General features: G+C 39.2%; 1 protein-coding gene across 1 annotated transcript in view; it reads right to left on the bottom strand.

Moving 5' to 3' along the window:
- Positions 1-14,053, bottom strand: part of GLP1R (glucagon like peptide 1 receptor) — a gene marked incomplete at its 5' end in the record, with an annotated part of 114,460 nt that extends 100,407 nt beyond the window's left edge. Inside the window, one exon of the mRNA XM_083349632.1 lies at positions 13,973-14,053. Within this exon, the coding sequence (XP_083205758.1) occupies positions 13,973-14,053 (81 nt within the window). The remainder of the gene's footprint in view (positions 1-13,972) is intronic.
- Between the last annotated feature and the right edge of the window lie 7,882 nt (positions 14,054-21,935).

Raw genomic sequence — 21,935 nt, 5'->3', positions numbered from 1 at the left:
CCTCACTCAAAGAGGCAGATATTACTGCCTGGAACCAGCTTCATGTCTCCTCCCGAGCCGCATAAATTAGCCAAGAGGGACATGGGTCCAATAAACAGGTGGTGGAACTCAGCCTCCCCATAATCCTGTCCACATCATTAGGGGAAACAGGATCGAATTCAATCCAGATAACACGCTCAAGACCGTCCGATTCCTCCATATCAGACTCTGCCCAGTTAGAGTCCAAACCGGCCCGGATCTGAGCAATTTTGTCCGTCAGATGATGGCTAAACTCCTCGGCTCGCCCCTGCAAGGGCTCCTCTCACCTCCTGATTGAGGAGGGAGCGAGTCACCCTAAACAGGGTGGCCGGGCGATTATCTGCGGACGCAATGATGGCAGCGAAGTAATTAGCCTTCGCTGTCCTCATTGCAACAAGATAAGACCTTATGAAGGTTCTTAACTGCAATCGGACAGATTCAGAACGGCTGGACCTCCAACCGCTCTCTAGACCCTGTCTCCGACGCTTCATCTCCCGGAGCTCCACAGAAAACCATGGAGCCCAACGGGATCTGCGCCGGGTCAGGGGTCGCAAGGGTACAACACAGTTGAGTGCCTCAGTGGCTGCCTTTTCCCAGGCATCAACCAAGCCATCAACTGGGCTGTGAGTGAGGGCGATGGGTATAGACCCAAGCGCCATCTGGAACAGTTTTGGGTCCATTAGGCGCCTGGGGCAGAACCATCTGGTTGGTTCCACAGCCCAGCGGTGGGGGGTGGCATAACGGAAGACCAGCTGCAGGAGATAATGGTCGGACCATGACAGGGGAACAATGACCGGTGAACCCCCTCCAAGATCATCCAACCACTGTCCAGACAGGAATACCAGGTCGAGAGTGTGACTCCCCCACGAGTCGGGCCTTGAATTACCTGGGTCAGGTCCATGGCCGTCATGGAAGCCATGAACTCCCGGGCTGACTCCGACGACCCTCCCAGGGAAGGCAGGTTGAAGTCACCCAGCACTATAAGCCTGGGGAACTCCACCACCAACCCTGAGAGGGTGTCGAGCAGCTCGGGCAGGGCTGTTGCCACACAGCTGGGCGCTAGGTATGTAAGCAACAAGCCCACCTGAACCCGGGGGCCACATCTCAATGCTTTGTATAATGTTAAATGTGGATAGAATGCTTCCATCCTTCCGAGGTAGGTAAAATGAGGACCCAGATTGTTGGGGGCAATTAAGCTGACTTTGTAATAATGCCGCTTGGGGGGTGTATGAAAGCCCTAATAAGCAGGCATATACATAGAATGAAGGCTACTGCTAAGCTTGTAAGCCGCCCTGAGTCTTCGGAGAAGGGCGGGATATAAATGGAATTAAAATAAAAAATAAAAATAAAATAAAAATAAAATAAAAATAAATAACCAGATGTTTAAACTATCCTGGACAAAGATTTGCTGGTGGTTTATGAATCCAGGCATGTTTGGGCACCCTTAACTCTATATTGAAATGAATCCATCTTCCCCTAGGTTTTTCCATTTACACATAAAGTAAACTGAAAAATGGAATCAGTATTGTCTGTTTACCATAATGTTTATCTTGTTGCTCTGGCTGCAATCTTGGATGGATGGATAGATGGAAGGATGGAAGGAAGGCTCCCTTAAAGAAGAGTGCTCAAATGTGAATGATTCATATTTGAATCTGCAAATGATTAGAGACAGCTTTTTCAGTAATGACTACCACTTTAAAATCAAATGCATTTTAAAGAATTGACAAGTGATTATTAGAAAGGATTATTAAAACCTGCACGGTGAATAAGTACACTATCCTTCAAATGTTTATTCTCTGGATGATTCTCAGTCATCCAGGTCATAGTTATCTCAAAGGTGGTTTTTCAGGAGGCAACTGGACTTTCTTGTTTAGTTGCATAGTGAAAAAGCACCTTTAGGATAACTATCCTTCAAAGATGCTGTTAAACATAGCTGATTACTTTATAGCATTGAAGCAGTATTATCAGGAAGAAAGATGTGCTTCATAATTGAATCTGAGAAACATCTGCCATGTTTCTTCTCTTCAACAGCTATAGTTTAATACATTATTATGTATTCAAGCACCAGTGTTTATGACAAAATGTTTTACCATTCATGTTTCCTATATGTTACATTTGCTTCTATTAAAATAGAATTACGGTAAACTGCTTAGAAGAGGGAGGGACACCTTATCCAGGCATCAAGCTTCAACTATCCAGGCTTCAACTATCAGATAGGTGTTAATAACACAGATTTCTATAAGCAATGTCCTTAAGACTCAAGTCCTCTTAAGATGTAGAAAATGGAAATCAACAACTATTGCAGTACTGTTCTAGGTTTTCTATAGCTAACAGAGGTCCCAGAAAAGAATAACTCGTCAGATTCTTCTTCTTTTTTTTTTTTTTGCATGTTCTGGCAGCTTAGCCCATGAAGTTTTGATGTTTGATTTACTTCTCATAGCTAAAACTCTTGACTACAACAGGAGCCAGAGAAAATGCAGGCACATGCAAATATTCCCATATTTTTGTGACATCTAGCCCATTTATTTTGTTAATAGACTCAGATGGTCACTGATGTTTTATCAAGTGGGAGCTAATGATGGATAATGGTCTATCAACAGCTAAGAGCTACTCTTCAATGTTTGTAGAGATATCCATCTTAATGGAAAAGGAAGAAGCATCAAAAAGCAGATTTTGGATTAAGAATGTATTTATTATGCAATAGTTGGACTGGAGTACAACAAGCAAATGAAGAGCTGCAACTTTCAGGCAGAAATAAGAGACAAAGGCAAATACATCAACACACACACACACAAACACACACACACACAAACGTATATTATCAAATCTTCCCATATGGAAATCAGTCTCCTGGTTTCTAGTCCAGCAATTTAACGTCTACACCAAACTGTATAGGTCAGGGGTAAGCAACCTCGGCTCTTTTATGACTCATGGACTCACTTTGGATTGACACCGTGCCTTTACTTGGATTTTGTCTTGGAAATTCTGGACTTTTCTTGCCTTGTTGAACTCTCTTGCATTGTGAATTTAAGTTTGCCTTAAATTGGTGGATTTATTTTGATTGAGAAACTTTCAAGTGCCTTGTGGACTCGTTGGCCATTGCTCAGTAGACTAACACTGGTCTGCTTTTGGCTGGACTTTATTGGGATAGTTCTGGGCTTCTGTTGAAGAGAATTGCTGGGGAATATTAAAAAAACCCACTAAACCACAGATAAGTATGTGAGTGGGACAGCCCACTGTATTACTTCAGTAAGGAACACTTACTGACACTAACACTCAAGATACATAAATATTAATTTGTAGATGATGATACCAACAGTACAAAATAAGCATAAAAAGTACAGCATAAGTCTGGGGGTATATCAAATCTCAAAGTTAATCATTAACTGAGCTACTTTTTCTAAACAGTATGAAATTCAGAACAGCACAACGCAATTTCAATATCCTCTGGAGGAACACATTATAACATGCATGTCAAACTGCCAGCCCATGGGCCGGATGCGTCACACCAAAAGTGCGCCCGCCCCATTGCCCGCAATGGGGAAAAAGTCCCGATATGTCGCACGACGTCGCGTGATGTTGCGAGTTTGAAATGCCTGCGTTATAACAATACTCTATTTCCAATGTTAAAAGACAAAAAAGCATTGCAGACAGATGCAATATATTACTACTGATTTGTTCAGAAACCACCATTTGTCAGTATTCCAATTCAGGCAATAATAAATTGGAGAGCTGATAGTTACTGCATTCATTTTTTTAAACAAATCATGTGACTAAATAATATTTGTACATTGTTCAGCATCCATCAAGGGAGAAGAGCATCTAGAAACATGAAATATAAACAAACAAGCAAACATTTATGCTTGCCTGATTAGGAGAAATCTCAACAACCAAAAGAAAGGATTATTTATTATTTTATTTATTTATTTATTTATTTTATTTGTATACCGCCCTTCTCCCGAAGGACTCAGGGCGGTGAACAGGGCAGTACATGTTAAAAGACAAAATACAAAAATTAAAAGATTAAACAAAATGCCCACAACTCTTACAATAAGTTAAAACACATTAAAAAAACAGAACAAGATCTGTAACATTAGAACATCTGTAAAATTAGAACAAGATCTGTAACATTTCAGGTTGAATTATCCCAGGCATTTGTGTAATTTTGCCTCAAATGTATACCATTTCAATTTTAAATATTACAAATGCAAGTGCTAGGCATATCTGAAGAAAGCAGTTTTGTTTCCTGCCTTTTCTTGATACACGTGTTTGATCTTAACCAAAAAGCCAAGAGCTATATCTTTTCTTGACAGCTGATCCTATTTTATTGACTCACATAAAGGAGCAGCTCTTACAATGGAAATAGTACTCCTAGAAAAACAAGGCAATATGATCTATAATGCAATGGCATGGTTTTATTTAGGATGCAAATATAGCCAATATACAGGTGAAACTCAAAAAATTAGAATATCGTGCAAAAGTTCATTTCAGTAATGCAACTTAAAAGGGGAAACTAATATATGAGATAGACTCATTACATGCAAAGCAAGATAGTTCAAGCCGTGATTTGTCATAATTGTGATGATTATGGCGTACAGCTCACGAAAACCCCAAATCCACAAACTCAGAAAATTAGAATATTACATGCAATCAATAAAACAAGTGTACATAGAACAATATCGGACCTCTGAAAAGTATAAGCATGCATATGTACTCAGTACTTGGTTTGGGCCCCTTTTGCAGCAATTACTGCCTCAATGCAGCGTGGCATGGAAGCTATCAGCCTGTGGCACTGCTGAGGTGTTATGGAAGACCAGGATGCTTCAATAGCGGCCTTCAGCTCTTTTGCATTGTTAGGTCTCATGTCTCTCATCTTTCTCTTGGCAATGCCCCATAGATTCTCTATGGGGTTCAGGTCAGGCAAGTTTGCTGGCCAATCAAGCACAGTAATCCCACGGTCATTGGACCAGGTTTTGGTGCTTTTGGCAGTGTGGGCAGGTGCCAAGTCCTGCTGGAAAATGAAGTCAGCATCCCCATAAAGCTCGTCTGCGGAAGGAAGCATGAAGTGCTCCAAAATCTCCTGGTAGACGGCTATGTTGACCCTGGACTTAATGAAGCACAGTGGACCAACACCAGCAGATGACATGGCTCCCCAAATCAACACAGACTGTGGGAACTTCACACTGGACTTCAAGCATCTTGCAGTGTGTGCCTCTCCATTCTTCCTCCAGACTCTGGGTCCTTGGTTTCCAAATGAGATGCAAAAGTTCCTCTCATCAGAAAAGAGGACTTTAGACCACTGAGCAACAGACCAGGTCTGTTTTTCTTTAGCCCAGGTAAGACGCTTCTGACGTTGTTTGTTGTTCAGGAGCGGCTTGACAAGAGGAATACGACATTTGAAGCCCATGTCCAGGATCTGTCTATGTGTGGTGGCTCTTGATGCACTGACTCCAGCCTCAGTCCACTCCTTGTGAAAGTCAACACTTTTGAATGGCCTTTTCCTGACAATCCTCTCCAGGCTGCGGTCATCCCTGCTGCTTGTGTACCTTTTTCTTCCACACTTTTCCCTTCCACATAACTTTCTATTAATGTGCTTTGATACAGCACTTTGGGAACATCCAACTTCTTTTGCAATTACCTTTTGAGGCTTTCCCTCCTAATGGAAGGTGTCAATGATGGTTTTCTGCACAACTGTCAGGTCAGCAGTTTTCCCCATGATTGTGATTCCTACTGAACCAGACTGAGAGACCATTTAAAGGCTCAGGAATCCTTTGCAGGTGTTATGGCTTAATTAGCTGATTAGAGTGGGACACTTTGAGCCTAGAATATTGCACCTTTTCACAATATTCTAATTTACTGAGACTGTGGATTTGGGGTTTTCATGAGCTGTAAGCCATAATCATCACAATTATGACAAATCACGGCTTGAACTATCTTGCTTTGCATGTAATGAGTCTATCTCATATATTAGTTTCCCCTTTTAAGTTGTATTACTGAAATAAATGAACTTTTGCACGATATTCTAATTTTTCGAGTTTCACCTGTATAGGCATTTGTTAACAAAACAAATCAGATTAAGAACCATGCTAACCAGATATTGTCAAAGGATGAAAAGACAGTAAATAGGCTAGCAACACAACTGTAGCAAACCTGAAATTCTGGGGGGGGGGGGAACCCAAACACCTCCCCATACTCCTTAAACTCAGGACTTTGTACCAAAAGAACTGATACGATAGTAGTATACTAACACTTTCCACTTCTCTGGGAAAAGATTTTGGAATTTAATGAGAATTTAATGTCATTTTAAGTTCTTAAAATGTGACAGGCAAAAGAACAATTAGCCAATAAAAGTAATGAAGGTTTAATTTTACATTATGAATTTCCTCTGGACAATTCTATTTATTTAAAGACCACTATCAATCATCATAGTCAATATTGTCACAGTAGTTTTCTGCTACTTAAAATTTGGGAAAATAAAATTAGCACAACTCATACATGGATACTGCAATGCTGTGCATATTTCCATACAGAGTCTTGCATTGGAAAACCGCTGCCAATTCACAATAAGATGTTTATGCATCACATAACTAAAGTCTTTGTGATGGGGTGTCAAACTTGCAATATCATGTGATGTATCGTGACGTATCACGACTTTTTTTCCAGTGCCAGCAATGGGGTGGGTGTGGTTTTGCTATGATGCATCCAGCCCGCGGGCCGACAGTTTGACACCCATCTTTGTGTATCAAAATACAACCTTTTAAAGATATAAGTGGAGCAAATCCAACTATGCACTTTGCAATAACTTCTGTAGGGCAATGAGTTCATTCCAGAGATGTGCAAAATTTATTTAAACAATGTATATGGTTGCCCACAACACCCTGTGTCTCTGGGCAGCTAAAAATAAATTAAAACCACAATATAAAACCTAAAATGTAAACAAGAAGCATCTTAACACTAATGCCACAGCCCTCAAAAAGACTCAAATTCATACAACTCAATCACGCACTTGACAAAAGGCACATCTCCTGGGTCCCACTAGATAACACTGCCTCAAGGAAGGGACCCAGATCATGCCCATAAAAAAACTACTATATTCTGGGATAAGAAAAATCTGAGACAAGCACCCAACCCTATTTATATAAGGCTTTACAAGAGACAATCAGTACCTTGAATTATACCTTGAACACAACTAGCCATGCAAGTACAGAACAAAGCACACTATGGAAGTTCCCAAATTATTGCATTCTGAACTAGTTGCAGCTTTTGAATGCTCTACAAGGGCAGCTCCATGAGTGACATATTCAGGACTTTCCAATCCTGGAATGGGCACAACTGATACAGAAGATGGATTTGTGTGTGGGAACGGCCAGAATTTGGCTTCCCAAGAATTTGGTTTCTCAGCCTTCAGCTTTCTCAACCCCCCTTAATTGGCCAACACTCGGAGTTACAGTGAGAGCAAACTCTCCTGGCTCACGGGAAGGCTGGCATGTGGGAAGTTTGGGAAACGCTATGATAAAGCTTTCTCATATAGTACCTTGTTTTTATTTATTTTTTTATTTTAATTCCATTTATATCCCGCTCTTCTCCGAAGACTCAGGGTGGCTTACAAGCTTAGCAGTTTTTGTATGATCTCATAGGCACCTGAGAAATTCTCACTATTATCCAATTATATCTATGTATCCTATGTTGTATGAGATTGATGGAGTTTTTGTAATGTGGGAGGTGAATAAAAGTTCAGCGGGCAGTGCTCAAGGAGGGCTTTTTTCTGTGGAGACGAGGCTGCCTGGCTGGTTAAAAGCTCTCTATCGACCCAGGTCTGAATTCCTTTTCCTTCATCTGAATTTCTTTTCTCTTCATCTGTGCATACGCCTCCCCAACCATAGCTACCATTTGCTCGAGTAAGAATTGTGAATCCAAGATTGTGTACCAGCTCTATCTGGAGGATGCTACCCTATTCAGAAATAGAGATGGAAAACCTCCAGAACTGGGTGGTTTCAAAACCACAGCCGCTCTCTTGTTCTTTCCCATAGACTATCATAGCCTCCAAACATTGGGAAAGAACCTCAGCAGCATCACGTGGTCAGCATACACTGGGATAGACAACAGAATATCACTAGCATGCTCTTGTTCCTTCAACCCATGCCACTGGATGATTTCACCCAGCAGCTTCACAAAGGTGTTCTAAAGAAATAGGAAGACAAAACAGTCCTCCCTCCCTGCCCCCAAACACTAACTGGAATCAGCCTATTTGTAACTGAGTATTGATGATGCTAGTGTTATATACTGTACACTTAGCGTTTAAATGAAAGTAGCTACACAGGAAGAATATTTTCTACTTCTGATGGGTAGTAGCTTTTTTTTTTCTTTAGCTCTGAATCTACAAACCTTTTGTTGGTTCATGGAAACTAATAGGAAAAGAAAGTGTAACTATAGATTTGAAGAGGGACATTTCATGGTTCTGCCTGCAAGGCTAAAAGTTTAGGTGCAGACTAACTGGAATTAATGCATTTTTTTCTGCGAGGATGACCTCCTGTCTTGAAGGAGACAGTGGTTCTAAATGTGGGAGATGAAAAATACAGTTTCTCAGTCATCACATTCCTTTCAATTGAAGTATCTTTCCACACCAGCACAAATGATTTTTCTAACACACGCAAACAATGGTTAGGACTATGCTACCAGATTTGGATGCATCAATCTACTACTAGTCTGCAACAAAAAGTGAGAATTTTTGGTATTTCTTTGCTGACCATTAACTATTCAGTTGTTTGCAATGCAAGGAGCTTCTTCTGAATCCCTCTATTTCCCAAGGCTGGAACATTGCTATTGAATTTGTTTCCACAAATTATGATTGACTCAGGCTGGGTTATCCAAAAGAGGAGTTCTCCTCCCAAATAATTTTTAAAAATACAAGAACATCCCCAGAAGGAATGTTTTCTTCAGAATGGTAGAGTCTTTCTATTGATCTTTAATATTCTCCCAGCTATTTCAGTTGAACTAATCAACAAAAGAGTGATGCACATTATAAATAAAAGCCTTGGTGGAGCAGTGGGCTAATGCCTCCTTAAGTAACACCAGCTGCCTGCAATTAGTGCAGGTTCGCATCCCACCAGGCTCAAGGTTGACTCAGCCTTCCATCCTTCCGAGGTAGGTAAAATGAGGACCCAGATTGTTGGGGGCAATTAAGCTGACTTTGTAATAATGCCGCTTGGGGGTGTGTGAAAGCCCTAATAAGCAGGCATATACATAGAATGAAGGCTACTGCTAAGCTTGTAAGCCGCCCTGAGTCTTCGGAGAAGGGCGGGATATAAATGGGATTAAAATAAAAAAAATAAAAAAAATAAAAAATTATCTATTTTTCGGTACTGATCTCACCACTCTAAGCTTACCCAACTCCCAATTAAATCTGTTCTCCTGGAAATATATAGTCTAGTTCCAAGAAAATTCATCAATCAGTTACAAAATACTTGTTGCTAACAAATTGATTTCTTCAGATTTAAATAGGGTTTTTTGCACATTAAATTGATCATAATTAGTAAAGAATAGCACTGTGCTCAGGATCCAACTTTTATTACATGCATTTTCTGATAATTCTTGCATGGAAGACAAACAGATTTAAACTTTAAAGAGACAAAATTTGCATTTATTTTAGTTCTCAGTAAAAGAAATCCATCAGAACCAAGCACTTAAAATATTTCTGTGGAGAGTCAATATGCTTAAACACCACCATATGTAATACTGTCAAAGTAATTACCTAAACAAACTAAAGGTAAGATGACTATTCATTGACATTAGACTCAGCTAAGCATTCATATGATTTTCTTGACAAAAGTAAAAAATTGGCTTGCAATTGCTACCTTCTGGGATATTTGACTTCTGAATCTACCCTGTAATCCTGAGCTTTCTGGATAGTCTCTCATCCAGATTCTAACAATGTTTGACCCTGCTTAGCTATTTTTGAAATCAGGCAAGGCAGGCTAGATACTGCCACCTGCTGTGACTAATAATGTAAATAAAATTATGCAGGAAGAAACAAGAACTTTCTGCAGTGCTCCAATTTAATACCATTTACTACATCTTTCATTTGAATTGATTAAACACAGTAATTACTGCAGCAGGACACCTTCAGAAAGATAATTATGTGATCATGAAAAAGACAATACTTCCTAGCCATATTTAAGATGGACAGCCATATGCATTTTTAAATAAACTAAAAGTGAGCATTGTCCTTCATATTAGCACATGAAATAAAATAAAGTTTGGGTTATATAGTTTTATTAAAACATTTTTAAAACAAAAATTAAGAGTAAACTTTTAATATAGGGGTAGTAGAATACCTTTCTTCAAGCATTGCCTTTAATCTATCTCAAAGTGAGATTCACTGAATGAAATGTGGCTTACTTTTCAGTATGTACCTATAGGATTGTACTGCAAATCTGGCAGTTATGCTTGCAATTAGTACACGTGGGAGGTTGGCATCAGACACTTCTGTCTTCAAATAAACTAATTGATATTGGTACATTTTATGCACTTAAATCATGCAGCCTTTTAAAAATATTTTCATAGCACCAAGTAACAGGTAAGGGGTATGTTACCAAAAGATACCGCTAAAATACAATAAAGAAAAGTTGGTTGGTCAAAAAGCTTAGTTACAACATTGTACCCAGAATTTAAATAATTATAAAGATGAAAAATAAAAGGCATTCCAAGTTGTTCTCATTCCGCAGTTAACCTGGGTTGCTACAACACTGTTTGCCTAACCTAAATTTTCCTTTATCCAGTATCAGCTCTTGAGTTTGTCTTGTCAAGGAAGTCTGTATCTTGAGACTGTTCGTCTAAAGAAATGGAACATAGTGTTGATGAGTTTTTTACATTTTGTTCTGCACATTCAACACCTCACAGTACTTGAGTTATATCAATAAAATGTCCTAATTCTCTGACTTGGTCAACTGTGGCATCTTCTTCTATCTTCTCATTTAATAATGCAATTCCCTGTAACAGAAACTGTACTGTTTCTCTTTTTTCCCATTATTCAACAGCAGAATCCTGTCTTTATTTTCTCTAATTCTATTTCTGTATTAAATTCATATTCCCTCTTAGTTCTTCTAAGAAACTCAGTTACCAAAAAGTTCAGAAGATATCCTAGTTTTAAACTAACCAGTTTCTTATATACTTATTTGTATTTATATTTAATAAATACAAAGTGAAGTATAGTTGCAATACCTTAAAATACTCAGGTTTTTTACCATTACTGATAGGTAAAGAACAAAACACTAGTTCTATAAATACTTCTCTTACAAACAAATTGTAAACGTGTCTAAAACAAAGCATACCATATATTTTGCTAAAATTTAATCTTTTTTGCTCTTTGAAATCATTTGTTTTCAATGCTGTCCATGGCTATCAATCCAGCTTTGTGGTTCATGCATTGCCTTTTAATGTTCTAATTTAGCTCACACTGCAGTGTAGAGGTAACACTTTGAAAGAGATAAAGATTAACTTTGGATCAAGTAACTGAAATTCCTGCTACCCTTTTTGGCTCTATTTAAAATTTAGCTTCTCTCACAATCTTCTCTATTATAATTAGTTTCACTATGGTTTTTTATTAGAAAATGAGTGAGCTGAGGTTACTATCACACACATATTTTTAAAAATCTGATAAACAGATTTTTTCCTACCTTTTTCTATATAATGTACATTTTTAAACAATAGAAGTATCATTTCTATTTTGATTTGATACAGCAATAGTCATATATCAGTCACCAATACAAACACAAACTGCAACTTGGATTTCAATCTTCTCCACAGTAAACTTTGGTTACTCTGCAAAGTTTTAACTAGGGAAAACTCCTAAAATGACATGAGATTTTTTTCTTGCCCATTGCCTTGGAATTATTCTCCACATGTAATACATATATATAGTGTGTGGGAATCAGGCAGTATAAAAATGTAACGAATAAATAAAAATAATTTTAACTATGTAAAGCCTAGCATTTTTAAGCCCTTAGTTCCCTATCAGTCAAAATGCTAAGAAATGCTATACTTTTTTTAAAAAAAAGAGCTGCCAGTTATTTATGAATTTCTTCTATTCTGTATCATTTCATTCTAATTTAAATGTTGGAAATAAACTTCAAGTCAAGTTTGACCTAAGTTGGAATTATATGAAGAAAGAATAATTATAAATAACTAGAGCAAACACGCCTAGTAAACTGACAAGGAACATCACAGACAACAGCCCAGTAGAGATGCTGCTGTCAAGTTGTTATTCCTAGTGTTTCCTGTGCTGAGTTGCAGACTTGAAATCACCCAGCTGGCTTCCATTCATAAAAGAAGACTAGAACCTGGATTATCCTTCTCCTAGTCCACCATTTGAATCGCCCACTTAACCACTGGATCTCTCTGCTGCTGCTAAGTAATGCTCAGAAATTAAAATTATCTTTGAGCATTGTTTTGAAATCAGCTATTTCTTAACAAATCAAATGCCCACTTTCTCCCCATCCTGAACCACATTAAAGTCCCAAGAGAAGAGAATCTTTGTAACTCAAGAGTTGAACTGTGGAGTTCCTCAAAGAATTACCAAGACCACTCATACCATCATTGACAGGGCAACCAGAACATAAAATGAGAGCAAATCCCACTCTCCTTTAGCACTAGATGATGTTATCTAGTTTGGTAATGAAAAGTCTCCAAGAAAACAATCCAGCATCAAGGATTCCATATACATTAAAGTGTCTACCCTTACTTGGTTCCAGTACCACTCTAAAAACACACTATTATACAGAAATGACACAAAGTGGGGGGGGGGGACATAAAAGTTCATATGCTTGTGCGATGTTCATGTGCTGGCTAATAACGGTCTGAATATATTAGGCTTCAGATAAGCCAGGACAGAAGTGATTCAACTCAAGGCTTCTAGACAGATAACAGCAATAATGAATATTTATTCTCTCTCTTCCTCACTGATGGGTATATTTCATGGAACAAAAAAACAGAAATAGTAGGGGTAAATCACAGGATGGTTATAGACTGAAGGCAGCATCTGGAGTCTATCAAATGCTATTAACAATGGGTAATGCACATGGAAAACCTTATCTAGAAACACCCGGAGTAGCTCTTACAGAAACTCCTGAACACTAGACCTTACGTACAACTTGAAACCTTATGGAAACAGAAAGGTTGATATTTAGGAAGATAATTCTTGGGACAAAACTCTTCAAGTTGCTCTTAGGGAAATGTCAGAACATCAGAGGAGCCATTTAACTTGAAAACAAGGGCTACCTCTCCTCACTACCCAAACAAGTGAACAAACAAACAAGTACTTCGGAAAATCGCATCATTTCAATTCTAATACTTTCAAGAATTCGAAACTGCATTTCAACAAATTTGTATTTGCCACACTTTCTAAAAAGCAAACCCGGGTAAGCTGTTAAGTTTTTAACGTAAAACCTTGTTTTACGTTTACACTTAAGAAGTGACAATACCCGAACCACCTTTACCACGTCGTCCTCCCAAACCTTTTATAGCTTGGCTGTCTACATTTTACTGATGGGGGGAGGAGGGGGGGCTGGAGAGATCGCCTCGGGCAACTTAATCGACCCGAGTTTCTTTCTCGAAGATCGAAGACCAAGAATGGGAGTATCAGGAGAGGCAATGCAAAAGTTTGCAGAAGGATTTCCTCCAATTTTAGCCACCCGAGGAGGGCTTTTGACTCCAGCACTTGGCGCCCTCCTCGGGGAAGAACCTCGCAAGAGCTGAGCTCCGCTTTTCTGTCAAATCCCGAGCCGGCAAGGGCTTGCCAATCGTTTCTATGCCTCACGAAACCCCACGGGAGACCCGAAACCGCAGAAGATTGCAACATCCACGCCTTCCCTATAGCCCGCATCGGTCCCCAGGCTCAGAGGAAAGGGAGGGGGGTGTCTCTCTCTCTCTCTCTCTCCCAGTCACCTCGCCTGCTCACCTTGCTCGAGGGCGCTCCCCCCATGCTTAAGAGCAACGCCAAGGCCAAGCTCTTCCAGGGAGCAGAAAGCGCCGAGGGCATGTTAGCCCCGCCAAACTGCCCGAAGCAGCCGCGCAGAAGAGCTGGCCTTTAGTTCCGCGCGGAGAGACGCAGTCAAACCCGCCGCGGACTTTTTAGTGTAACTTTGTGGCGCGGCGCTCGGGCGCATTTGTAAGCTCGGCGGTGGGGGAGCGGTGGGAGGGGGAAAGAGCGCGAGCCCAATTCATTCGGCACGCGGCTTGCCGGCCAATCGCTTCCAGACCAGAGCACGCGCCCGGTGGGGGGGGGGACGAGGGCGAGGCCGCCTTTGGATTGGGAGAAACCGAAGGACAGCCGCGAGACCCACCCTTCGCTGTCCCTCTCCCGCTGCGAAGGGGCACGCCTCGTGCGCGCGCGCGCGTTCGAGTTCCCGCGCCCCTGTTCTCCTTTTCATTCCCACGCGCGGCGACCCAGGGTAATAAACAAACCGCGCACTTTTACTCTTCGAAGTGGCTTGGTATTTCCTCTGGCTGACGGGGAGCTCCAGGCCACCGAACCGGACGGTCCATCGATGCAGCTTTCTCCGTGGCTGCTTTTTTGGAAGAGAAAACATTTCACCGCATGCTTCCTCTTTGTTAAGCCCTCCTTCAAAGGCTCGGGGGCAGTTGCTCTCGAGTGCTAGTTTGCCAATGACGAATCTTAGCGTTTGAAAATGCGCTGTGAGGATGTTCTTGCTCCAACGCTTGGCACCTAAGATTAATGTAATCAAGGGGCCTTTCTTCTAAGACCATTATCCGATAATTTTACAATTCACTAATAAAATAAGAATATTGAAAATGGATTATTTTTGTCTTAAGTTCTCCCAGGAAAACCCTGTTCAGCCCCGCTTACAAAATGCTCGAAGATGATAAGGCACCGTTACAGCATATTCTGACTAGCAGCGTTCAAAGTCAAACTTTTGGCTCACTGGAGAAAATGCAAACAGAAAAGAGTGGAAGATGAAGTCTTGTCAGCCTCCTCACCCTATGCAGTAATTAAAATTACAGCTTAATGTCAGCTTCATTTAGAAGTGTCTAAAACCTTCAGATGTTGAACTTATTTGTTTTTCCCCCAAACTAGTCAAAAATACTGAGAAATGGTTAAGGTTGGGAGACAACAAAAATCTTGATTTTTCCCCATAAAGACATTATTCAAAATCACTCATGAGATAATGACACTTTCTCAATTTACTTTGGTGAGCTACTGTTCATTATCTCTTTGTAATATAACTAAAGGTAAAGGTTCCTCCTGGTCATTTCCAAATCTAGGGGCCGGTGCTCATCTCCAAGGACGTCTCCGTGGTCGTGTGGCCGGCATGACTAGACTCCAAAGGCACATGGAATGCTGCTAGCTTCCCACCTGAGTGGTCCCTATTTTTCTACTTGCATTTTTACATGCTTTCGAACTGCTAGGTTGGCAGAAGCTGGGACAAGTAACACGCGCACTCGGGATTTGGCCCGCCAAACTGCTGACCTGATCAACAAGCTCAGCGTCCTAACCCACTGAGCCACCACGTCCCTAATATAACTAAATTCCACAATTTGTTCATTCCTGTCTGCCAGGTTGTGCTGTCAGAATTTGAATTCCAAAGATATTGTGCCTTTGATAGTAAAGGCTTAAGACATTTGTAATAAAAAAAGTCTTTTGTCCAGGTTCTATTATATATTTGGGAATAACTATTTCTAGAACTCGTATGCTGGTCCCAAGGTAGGGCTGAGGTAAGACCTTGGTGACCTAGCTTGTAAAAAAAAAATTGCCAAAATGTGTAATGGAAAAGTCTCAAATGAATGAAATATTGTGCTCAATGGTTGAAAGGTACCCAACCAGTTACTGGGAAAGAACAAGATCCTGCAGTGAGTAGTCAAGACATTAATTGGGGCATTTGCTGGGGCAAATCCAGCAAGAATCCCAGATGCTGATGCAGCCATTGGTGAAAGCGAGCATCTGGGTTGCAGTAAGATAAATCAGATAGAAACATGGAATATCTGAGGAATGAGCCAAGGTAAATTGGATCATATCAAATGGAAGATGGACAGATTGAAAACCAGTTTCCTTAGCCTTAGAGAGGTACACTGGATGGACAGTGGCTATTTCAAGTTTGAAGTATTCACTATTACTCCGGACATGACACCAGGAAAATGAAAGGAGTGGCATTTATCACAAGCAAGAAATTCATCCAAGCAGTATAAAACTTTCTGATGGTTAATGATAACATTAAAGGTATGGTAAAAGTAAAGTTTCCCCCACACATGTGTGCTAGTCGTTTCTGACTCTAGGGGCCAGTGCTCATCTCCGTTTCAAAGCTGAAGAGCCAGCGCTTGTCCGAGGACGTCTCCGTGGTCATATGGCTGACATGGCTGGATGCCAAAGGCGCACGGAACGCTGTTACCTTCCCACCGTAGTGGTCCCTATTTTTCTACTTGCATTTTTACGTGCTTTCGAACTGCTAGGTTGGTAACATAACTATCCAAATCTGTGCCAAGCCCCTCGGAATCACAGTTGTCCAGGTCTGTGCCCCAATGACTGATGCAACAGAGCTTGAAATAGTGGGTTTCTTGTCAGCATTAAAAAAAACTGAAAATAGTAACAAAAACAACAACAACCCAGAGTTTACATCCTGGTTGATTTCAGTGCAAAAGCAGAAACAGGCATCAATTGGAAACTGGACTTGGGAAGAGGAATGATGCAGGTGATTGATTTAATTTTGTCATTAAAATCATTTCCGTATCATGAATACCTGGTTCAAACAGCACAAGCATCACTTATACATTTGGACCTGTCACATAAACTGTACTATAACTAGTTGACAACAGATAATCCTAGACGTAGGGACAAAAACTGGGACAAAAATTTCCATTGTAAGTTGTTGTAGTCACAAATGTATATTTAATTCATTGTTGATTGTAATTGGCTGAATAATTCAATAATGATTTAATTGAACAGTAATTTATTCATAAGCTATTTAATAATGACTAATAATAACAAACTGATGGAATTATAAGGTAAAATCATGACAAATTATTGGAAAGGTAAGAAGGGAGGTGATGAGAAAATAACACTAAGAATTTCTTTTCAATTGGCATCTCATGGACATGAGTGCCACCTATCTTGCTGTACCTGTTTTCTCCACAGCATACCGTCCCCATTTGGGGAGAGCAACTTTTACTCAGAAGAAATTGCTGACCCCTGAAGTATAGATATAGAACATAAAATGTATAAATGGCTTCAAAAGAAGTTATAGTCATGTCTTGCATGGATGAATAGTTATAGATTTGGAAAGTTTGGCATGAATGAAAAGTGGGAATAGACTATTACCACAATTGTTGAGATATGCATGAAAAAGGGAAGGAACCAGCCAAATTAGAAGGGTAGCAATATATCAGATTTCAATAGTGCATCTGAATCTCCAAAATGAAATTAGTTTGACCTAGAATAGAATAGAATAGCTTTCCAATTTGATGTATTCCACTTGCCAGGAAGTTCTTGTATTTTTGTAAGTATTGTTGGGAGTAGAGAAGACAGGATGCATAGAATATATGTTTTTTGTCTCCCAAACTCTAATGGTTCTCCTGGCAGTTCTATAGTCCATTTTGTTAAATCTTTCTTATCCTCAGGTTTATTTTGACATTCTGATGAATAAAGTATCGTTTCCATTTTTATTGTTATGTCAAGGTCTTGTAGGTTTTTTCCTGTTTGTGTTAAATTATAATTCTCTTCATTTGTAGCTTCACTGATTAAGTCATTTTCTTCTAGTTTATGTTCTGTTATTGATTTGTTTGTTCATTCTTTACCATCATTTTCTGAGTGTTTTTTGATTGTAGGTTTAGATTAGAGATATGCTCATTTATGTCGTCAAAGTTGTTTTTGATCTCGTCATGGTTTGAAGCTATTGCCATTTTTATCTGTTGTAACATTACATACATTTCCTCCTGGACAGTATTTGTCTTGTCTTGAAATGTTGCTTTTGGAGTTCTTTGATATTCCAGGCTAGGTCCTTCAGGAGTAAGTATTAAATGTGGTTTTCTGTCATTTTTTGATAAGTATGCAATATCCATGTTGTCTCCCCCTTTCAAATAGTCCTTCATCAGTGCCATAGTCTCTATAATTAGCCTTACCAAACCAGCCAAACTCAGAATCCAAGCAGTCCAATCTTGTATAGTTCTTACCTTTATATATAGTTTTTATAACCCACTGTATTTACAATTGTCAAGGCATCAGTAAAATCAGTATTTTATAACAGTTCTTTTTTCAGGGATCAGTTGTGAACCAGTCAAAATTTGCAATTTAGGATATTTAGCCATCTTGAGTCTTCCTATAAATTCCCCCCTAAAAGATTAGCCCAGAGTCAAAGTTTTTCTTTTTCGGTAAACAGTTCTTGAGTTTAGACAACAGAGTATTTCTTTTCCTTCAGATACTTTTTAATCTTATGGCTGGCCCAGTATGTATTCTTTCTTTGTTCCTACCCAGATGTCTTCTGAGGGTTATTAAAGTTCAAGGGAACAAATTATTCTTTGTTTCTGGGTGTCTTTCCAATTTCTGAGTCAGTGTTGTTAATGTTCTATGTTCTAGTACTCCACTAGGTGTCAGTAGTTGTTTGTTTTTCCAGCTTTTCCAGACAAATAATAATAATAATAATAATTATTATTATTATTATTATTATTATTATTATTATTATTATTATTATTATTATTATTTGTTTCATCAAAAGCCTTTAAAGTATAATCTTAGCCATTTTTTTAATTTCTAGATTTATCCAAACTATAGTATTTTAACTTTGATTTTAATACATTTCTTGCCCTTAAAGATTAATTTGCCGCTTCCATCTATGAGGGAGTGGGAGTGTAGTCCCCTCCCTTCACTTTTGGAGGTTTTCTTACTTTGGGGATATTTCCCAAGGACTTAGTTACAGAGTAGAGGAGAGAAGATCAATACTCTCACTAGTTCCACGCACGCTGTTCACTGTTCATGCTCTTGGACTTCAGCTGCATGTAGCTTGGGCTAGACCAGGGGTATCAAACTGCCAGCCCACAGGCTGGATGTGTCAGGAGAAAACCGTACCCATCCCATTTTTGGCAATGGGGAAAAAGCTCTGATATGTTACACAATGTCATGTGATGTTGCAAGTTTGACATGTCTGGGCTAGATGCTGGTGTGCAGCTAGCCTTTCTCCTGTTGGGTTAGGGGGCTTCCCCTGGATTGAATGGAACAACCACTGTCATTTCGTGATCATCGGGGCACCCCTCTTTCTTTGTCACCACTCCGGGGCCACTTCAGGCACATTTAGGGTCCCCTAGCAGGCTGAAATTGGCTGTGGGGTGTGGAGCTCCGCAATTCCATGGCCGTGTGCTATGGTGCAAAAACCGGAAGTCTCACCAACCAACCATTGTTTCTTGTCCTGCCCTCTGGTGCTTTGGAAAAGAATTTGACTACCTCTTCTTTGTGGCAGCCTCTCAGATACCAGAATACTGCTATAATGTCAACCCTATTTCTTCTTTTCTTTAGACTAGCCAAACCCAAGTCCTGCAGCTGTTCTTCGTATGTTTTAGTCTCCAGGCCTTTGATCATCTTAGCTGCTCTTCTCTGAACTTTTTCCAAGGTCTCAATATCATTTTTGTAGTGTGGTGACCAAAATTGATTGCAGTATTCCAAATGTGGTCTTATTAGAGTTTTATAAAATGGTACTAATATTTCACATGTTCTTGATTCTGATCCTCTGTTTATACAATCCAGGATTGTATTAAATTTTTTGGATGCACACTGTTGGCTCATGTTTAAGTGATCGTCCACTAGGACTCCAAGGTCCCTCTCACAGTTACTGTTTTAAAGCCAGGTCTCACCTAATCTGTACTTATATCTTTGATTTTTCCTGCCTAAATGTAAAACTTTGCTTTTCTCCACATTAAAATTCATTTTGTTGGAAGAAAAACAAATCTAAATATCTGATCCATCAAATTCTTCGCTGCAGGCTTATAAGCATAATTTCATTGTTTATTTATTTATATAAGAAATATTGCAGCTTCTGAAACACAGAGTTTAAGGTACTTTGAAACTTCTGTGAAGAAAACAGAATTCTAAGAGTGTGAGCCAGCAGTTGTTTTTTCAACCACTAAAAAGCCACTTCAGGAAGCAGTGAACAAGAAGCCAGACAGAGATAGTTTGTAAACTCAAGGCAATGCTTGATTGATTTCCAGCAATTGCTGTGGTACTATCTTCAGAGTACAAGGACTGCTGATTTTGATTCTCCATTTGGATCAAAAACAACAGACACAAATAGGAGGTGAGGAGGAATAGTATTATTAGACACCTGCCAGGGACCACATTAAAGCAAGAAGCTCATTGCCAATGAATTGGATTTTTTTTGATACTGCTGCTGTTTCTCTTGCTATTTCAGTCTGATCTGCAACTGGGAACTGTAAAAGGAATTCCCAGAGTGATCATTATGCCACATGAAGGAAAACCTAGCTTGTCTAAGCATGCCTGTTGAATTGTTATGTTTAATGTGTCAGAAGGGATGTTATTAATTATAGAGAGAGTAATTAACTATGCTAAATTACTTTAATTAAAATCCTACTTATTGCTGGCAGGGCTTTCATAAGCCTTATGTGACCGATAGTCTGAACAAGGTTATGTCATCTTACTTTGCATAATTTTATGTTCTCTTTCTGAAGGAGTGTTTTTTTTTTAGATCAGGAAGGACAAGCGAATGAATAGTGACAACAGTGGTGAGAAAGGGATAGATTCAGGGAAGGAAATCTGAGAATTCCTGTTTAAGCTTCAGTTGTTCCTCTGCTTCAATTCCTTAAAGACACTCACTTACATGGTTTAAAAAGTTATACAGTAGTACCTCAGTGCTCAACTGCTTTGAAACTCATTTAATTTGGTACTCAACACATTTTGACGAGAAAATTTTTATCCCTCATATAAAGGGGATTTTGATTCATATGAATAATGGTCATAGGCGTAAGCAGATGCAAAAACATAAAGAATTGGAAGAAGAGATTAAATTGAAGGAGAAAGCTTTTATTTTGAATCCATCAGACAAGAGACTAAGGATTTCAATAAATTTGTTGAAAGAGCAATTTAATATGTTAATGGTGGATCAGGTTGCAACTAATTTGCGATATGCGAAACATAATACTTTTTGTAATGCAAATAAGCCTGGTAGGTGGCTAGCTTATCAATTAAGGAAAAAACAGAAGTTACGTACTATAAATAGAATATAAGGGTAAAGAAACATATCAACAAAATTTGATTAAAAAGGGTTTTTTGGATTTTTATGTAAAGTTATATGCTAGCGAGAATATACAAGCCTTAGATATAGATAAATATTTACAGGAAGCGCATATTCCTATGTTTTCATATGAACAACAGGAAGGGATGAATTATTTAATTACTTCTGAGGAAATTATGTTAGCAATTAAACAGTTAAAAGTGGGTAAGGCTCCTGGTACAGATGGCTTAACAGCAATTTATTATAAAACCTTACTTGCAGAGATGGTAGAACCTTTAAAGGAATTATTTAACAATATCCAGGCTGGAGGGGAAGTGTCTCCATCCTGGAGAAGGGCTTTTATATTGTTGATCCCAAAGGAGGATCAAGATCTTACTCAGCCTAAGAATTATAGACCTATATCGCTTTTAAACACAGACTATAAGATTTTTGCAAAAATATTGGCAAATAGATTAATGCAAGTTTTGAAACAAATGGTTCATGCTGATCAGTCTGGATTTATAACTGGAAGATATATGAAATATAATGTGAGACAAATAGTTAACTTAATTGAGTATTTGGATAAGAATAACCAAGTCCCTGCGGCATTGATATTTTTGGATGCTGAAAAAGCTTTTGGTCAGTTGAATTGGCAATTTCTATTGAAAGTTGTGGATAAGATGAATTTTGGGAATA

The sequence above is a fragment of the Vipera ursinii genome (genome assembly GCF_947247035.1).
Source record: "Vipera ursinii genome assembly, chromosome: 1".
NCBI classification, from domain to species: domain Eukaryota; kingdom Metazoa; phylum Chordata; class Lepidosauria; order Squamata; family Viperidae; genus Vipera; species Vipera ursinii.
This window is presented reverse-complemented; position numbering and strand designations above follow the sequence as displayed.